This window comes from Tupaia chinensis, unplaced genomic scaffold (genome assembly GCF_000334495.1).
Source record: "Tupaia chinensis unplaced genomic scaffold, TupChi_1.0 Scaffold000099_1, whole genome shotgun sequence".
Classification (NCBI taxonomy): domain Eukaryota; kingdom Metazoa; phylum Chordata; class Mammalia; order Scandentia; family Tupaiidae; genus Tupaia; species Tupaia belangeri.
The window spans coordinates 4,111,016-4,117,007 of record NW_006159563.1 but is presented as its reverse complement, the minus strand read 5'-3'; the positions used below and the strand labels follow the sequence as shown (position 1 = coordinate 4,117,007).

General features: G+C 41.1%; 1 protein-coding gene across 1 annotated transcript in view; it reads left to right on the top strand.

Moving 5' to 3' along the window:
• The window catches only part of MSH3 (mutS homolog 3), a gene marked incomplete in the record, with an annotated part of 248,405 nt that overhangs the window by 5,339 nt on the left and 237,074 nt on the right, over window positions 1-5,992 (top strand). The window contains 2 exon segments of the mRNA XM_014585921.2: window positions 2,169-2,389; window positions 3,312-3,527. Coding sequence (XP_014441407.1) covers window positions 2,169-2,389; window positions 3,312-3,527 — 437 coding nt within the window.

The window sequence follows — 5,992 nt, the reverse complement described above, 5'->3', positions numbered from 1 at the left end:
GTAGGGAAGGTAAGAGTTGATAAACGCTGGCAGTGCCAGTTCTCTTATATTTAATAGAGTTACCTCATAGTATCACTCTCCAGGGCGAATTCATGAATCCCAGCACATAGTGGAGACATAGTAAATCCTAATTCCCTTTTTATGGATTGCCTGCTTATGGGTAACTGCTAACTGGATGACCGTGATCTAGAGAGGCGATCTTGTTATAGGAACACAGAGAAAAAAGATTCGAAACTGGGAGAATTAGCAGAGGGTTTCATGGAGAAGGTATCTTTGTGATAAGTCTTGAGGGATGAGTGCGTTTTGACACATGGAGAGCATGGCCCGAGGAAAGCTGTGGCGGCCGGGAAGCAGGTGTGTCTGAGTGCGCAGTTTGGTTTCCTTTGACAGTTGTGATGTGAGTCTCTAGGTCTCTGCTCTTGAGCTGGTCAGATTCTCCAGTGAAGAGTCATCCCAACCCCTGCCTAGAGAGAGGGCTTTGGCTTCCTGGTTTCTGGAGAGGCTGGGGTGGTGGTGTCTCTTCTGGGTTAGGTACAGCACTCCATCAGCTGTGCCTGGTTGGCCTGTTGAGAGGAGAACCCTGCAGTCCACTGCGGCAGAGGTGGAGGAAGGACAGTTGCTTTTGGGCTTGGAGTATGGTAGGGGTCGAGAGATTGAACTGTTTTGAACTAATCCTCTATTTTAAAACCTCCTTTATTCCATTTCCAGAGCTACCAGTGCCAAATTCTTGAGTCTTTTAAGCAATTTGTGCTATATTGGGGTCATCCGAAGTCATGATGCATTTTTGCATAGAAAAACAGCAAAATATGTTTCAACTTTCCTGACAACTTAATAATAAATAGGATTGATTCTATTTTTTAAAGAAGGATTATTTTTTATTTAACTTTATTTATTTATTTAAATTTGACCAGAGAGGGACAGTGCATGTGCTTGTACACATGCACGCATGCAAGAGAGAGAGAGAGAGAGAGAGAGAGAGGGCAAGAAAGCAAACCACCAGGTCCGAGACCCGAACTGTGGTTGGCCATGTGGGAATCCAGTGCCCTTAACCACCATACTACCTGTTGGCCTCTGATTTTCTCTCTCTCTTTTTTTAAAGTTCATTAATTTTTTAATCCACAATAGAGAGCCTAGCATGTGTGTGTATGAGAGAGTAAGATACTGAGACCCTCAGCAGGGCCTCATCATGCTGTGATCACTTTTCTCTCCAAATTGTCAGGGTATTGGAGGTACACTCCCTTTCAAACAGGCCTAGGGATCCAAACCATCAGTCAACTATGTGGTTTCCAGCACTGCAGTTCAATTTGCTACCAACTGCACCACCACGCGGGTCTTGGTTCTTGGTTTTCCTAATTACTGACTTAGGATTTGGCTTTCAGGTATGCAGAATTGGTTGTTGCTCATCTGTTTCCCTTCTATCGTAAGATACTCACTTGGAATTGTCACTTGTCCCCTTTATACGAGCTTCTATCTTTAAGAAAGAAGGGACAGCAGGTGACATGGTAGTTGGGGTGCTGGACCCCCACAGGGCCGATGGAGGTTCTAGTTCTGGACCTGGGAGCTTGAAACTCATGCTGGGTGCATGTGCGTGCATCCTCAAAATCCCAGGAGGAGAATGGAGACGGGATTGTGGTGATTTCTCACTTGCCCTCTCATTGTCTCTCTCCAGTGAGCGCACATAATCTACGACCAAACCCTAAAAAAAAAAAAAAAAAAAAAAAAAAGAAGAAGAAGAAGAAACAAAACCTACTATAAAAACTTACTATAGTGTTTAATGGGGTTTCAGGAGTAAGTGAAATTAGATGCATTGTTTTAATATGTCACCTTTACCCTGATCCCAGTGTTTCTGTGTTTCTTTATCACATTATGATGAAGTCTGTTACATTAGTGAGCATCTCCCTCTTTATTTTTAAAAAATAATTATTTATTAAATTTTATTTATTACTGTTTTTAATTTGACCAGAGAGAGTGGGAAAGGGAGCAAGCAAATCGCCAGGTCCAGGACTTGAACCATGGTCAGCCATATGGGAGTCCAGTGCCCCAACTACCATGTCATCTGCTGGCCCACATCTCCCTCTTTAAAACATTCTGTGCTAGTAATGATAATACTTTTGTTTTTGTTTTATTTTATTTTTTGTTTTGTTTTATTTTCTTCTGTGTTACCTAAGAGCCAAAGAGATGTTTGAGGACCCGGAGTGTTTTGAAGTCTCTGGAAAAATTGAAAGAATTCTGCTGCGATTCTGCCCCTCCTCCAAGTAGAGCCCAGACAGAACCTCCTGAAAAGAAATTTGCAGTTCTACCAAAATGTACTGATTTTGATGATATCAGCCTTCTACGTGCAAAGAATGCAGTTTCTTCTGAGGATTCCAAATCTCAAATTAATCCAAAGGTATGTAACTGCCATATAGACGAATATCCAATTATCCAGAAGGTAGGTTCTAAGGAACTCTTAGTTTCTGTGGGGTCACTCAGAGTTCTCAGACCTGGCCAATCATCGGAATTAGCTGAGGTAACTTTTGTTTTTTTGGTTTTGTTGATTATTATTTTTCAGTCCCTAGAAAGTCTGATTTGTTATGTATTGAGGAGGGATGAATTGGTTTATATTAAACACACATCCAAAAGGCCTCCCTGGTGATTCTGATGTACTGCCTGTGTTAGGAGCCATTGCCTTGGGGATTCTTCACTGTTAATTGACACATGCACAGGTTCTCAAACTCCTCTCTACAGTTTCCATGATTGGCAAGAAAGTCATTATGGGCAAATTCACCTAGATTTTTTTTTTAAAAAGAGTTATTTATTTAATTTAATTTAATTTAATTTATTATTATTATTATTATTACTCAATTTGACTGGGGAGAGAGAGAGAGAGAGAGAAAGAGAGAGAGTGTGAGAAAGCAAGCCACCAGGTCTGGGACTCGAATAGTGGTCAGCCATGTGGGAGTTCAGTGCCTTAACTACCATGTCAACTGCTGGCCCCTTTTTTGAGGTTCTTAACTGAAAACCTGGCAGATATGCAGTAAATTCAAAGGTAAACCAAATGTATCTGGGCCTTCTGGATCTTTCATTGTTTTGTGACTTAGTAATGGTTTTTATTATTGTAAAATTGGGGAATTAAATTCTTGCTCCATCATTAAAATCTGTAATTCAGAGTAGCAGTTGGTTATTAGTCTTACCTTTAACTCAGAATCACTTGGTGAACTTAAAAAACAAAAACTGATTTTAAGAACCTTTTGATCACATTTGCATTTTGTCTGGAAACGTGTTATTGCGGTTAATACTTTTAAACTATTAATAAATCTGTTGGTTGTCAGGACAAGATACTTTCTGATCTCAGCCAATTTGGATCAGCACATGGGAGTCAGGAGAGTTTACAGAAAAGTTCTGATTCTAAGCCATGTAACAGGCGATCCAAAAGCATCTACACGCCACTAGAATTACAGTACATCGAAATGAAGCAGCAGCATAGAGACGCAATTTTGTGTGTGGAATGTGGATATAAGTACAGATTCTTTGGAGAAGATGCAGAGGTAAGTTGCTTTTTCAAACACTGTTTTATGTTTTTATTGTCCAGCAGTAGGTATTTTTCAGTATTTTGTTTCATTGTCTAAAAAAATGCTAATTTACTCAATCAGCCTTTAAAAATCCTGTATTTAGGGCCTGCCCTGTAGCTCAGTGGTTAAGGGAGTTGGATTCCTCATGGGCACTGTGTTTCAAGTCCTGGAACTGGAGGCTTGAAGAACACATTGGCACTTGTGTACTCATGCCCAGAATCATCACAGGATGGAGAAATGGAGGAAAGGGATCGTGGCATAGCTACACCCCATGGGGGCATGCTTTCTCTCTTTCTGGCGAGCATGTATACCTTTGGCAATAAAAAATATATATATATATATCAATAAATCAATAAGGTAAAAAATAAGAAAACACAGCAAATTTGGTGGGAGTAGACTTGTTGGGGAAAAGTGAGAAGTTTCTTTTGGAATGATTGGTACTAGCCTAGTACTTTTTTTACCCATCAAAAGTTGATCAATTAGTGGGACCAGCAGTTAGTGTAATGGCTATGTCGCTGGACTCCCACATAGTCGACCACAGTTCACGTCCCGGGCCCAGTGGCTTAAAACTCACGCCGGGCGCGTGTGCGTGCGTGCCCAAGATCCCGAGAGGAGAATTGGAGGAGAAGGGATTGTGGCGTGGCCATCCCCCCTGGGGAGTGATTTCTCGCTTTCTGTCTCTCTGTCTCTCTCTGTCTGTCTAGCAAGCGCACACGCCCTATAGCTAAAACAGAATACCTCTCAAAAAAAAAAAAAGTTGATCAATTAGTGAATGAACCAGAATCACATGAGTATGTTTTATAATGAAGATTCAAAAGCAAGAAAGATATTTTTAGTTGTATGGAAGATCCTGTTTATTGGAAGAGCTTTTTTTTTATTCTGCCAGCTACTGACTGAGGGTGTTTGAAGTTTTTATAGGCTTCTTTGTATCAGTCATTTTGCTATTTTAGTTATTTAAGTTGGGTTTGTATTTAACTTTGAGATATTTGATGCATGCCTCAGTCAAGAAGGCTGAAAGTGGATTGAGTATTTAATGGAAAGGCTTGGGGAAAGTACTGCTGATGACCCCTTTGTTGGAAGCCGTAGGTGACACCGATGGTGTTAGGCCTGGTGGGATTGTGCAGCGTGAGAGTATACTGAGGAAGCACAGCTGCTGTCTCAGGGATGGGAAGTGAAGACGTAGCTACCTTTTTTTGCTTTGATTTGTTTTATTAAAAGAATTATTTATTTAATTTATTCATTCATTTAATTCATTCATTTAATGGAGACCGAGAGAGAGGAAGCAAGAAAGCAAGCCACCAGGTCTGGGACTTGAACCATGGTCAATCATGTGGGAATGTCCAGAGCCCTAACCACCTTACCACCTGCTGGCGCCTGCTTTGATTTTTTTTGAAAGCCCGTTGTGGCAGGAAAACTGTATTCTCTGTCAGTTTTGTTATGCTGTGTTCCATGTTATGAGATTAGACTCTGGCATCAGCGTGTTTCCTGAGGTCAAGAAGAAATACGGAGGTGGCATCCCATAGGTGGAAGGGACAAACCATCTAGGTTAGGTGGTACATCAGACTTGACCGCAGTTAAAGCTAATGATTTTCTGCCATTCAGTGAAGAGCTCATGCAGATCCGAGATGGGGTGGGGTAGGAGAATGGGTGTTGGAATGAGAGTTCCGCAGCTGCAGTGAACAGTATTTAAGCCATGGTGCTTTCTAGGAGAAAGGAAGGAGTCAGGTGGTGCTGCTGCTTCTGCATTTCTTTTTCTTTCTTTCTTTTTAAAAAAGTTTTGTTATAGGGTGTGCTCATCAAAGGGAGAGAGAAGGAAAGTGAGAAGTTACCCCCTAGAAGAAATGGCCATGCTTTAGTCCCGCTTCTTCTGTTATCCTCTTGGGATTTGGGGCATGCTTGCACATATGCCTGGTGTGTTTTCTTTTTCTTCTTCTTTTTTTTTTTTTTTACATATTTATTTATTTAATTTATTTGTTTTTATTATTCTTTTAAATTTGTAATACTGCGTATACACTCACCCCAGAGAGAGATGAGCGAGAGAGAAAGTGAGAAAGCAAGCTGCCAGATGTTGGACTCACACGATGGTCAGCCATGTGCATGTCTATCACCTTAACCACTGTCGCACCTACCGGCCTATCTGGTGTGTTTCCAAGCTGCAGGGTCCAAGAGTTCAGCTGCACTCTTGGCCACGTGGGGGTCAGCTGCCTTAACTGCTACTACACCACTGGCTGTCCCTGGTTCTGCATTTATATCCATCATTAATTAATTAATTACCTAGCTAGTCCAGGGAGTTCTCTTCTCACCTCTTCAAAGTTTCCTCTAAGTAGGTTCATCATTTATGTATACTTTGTGTTTTCTGTCAGTTATTTACACGTGCTATGTAGGTAACGATTACCCTATTATGATTTTATACTCTGTTTTGCATAGGCCTTATGTAGGGC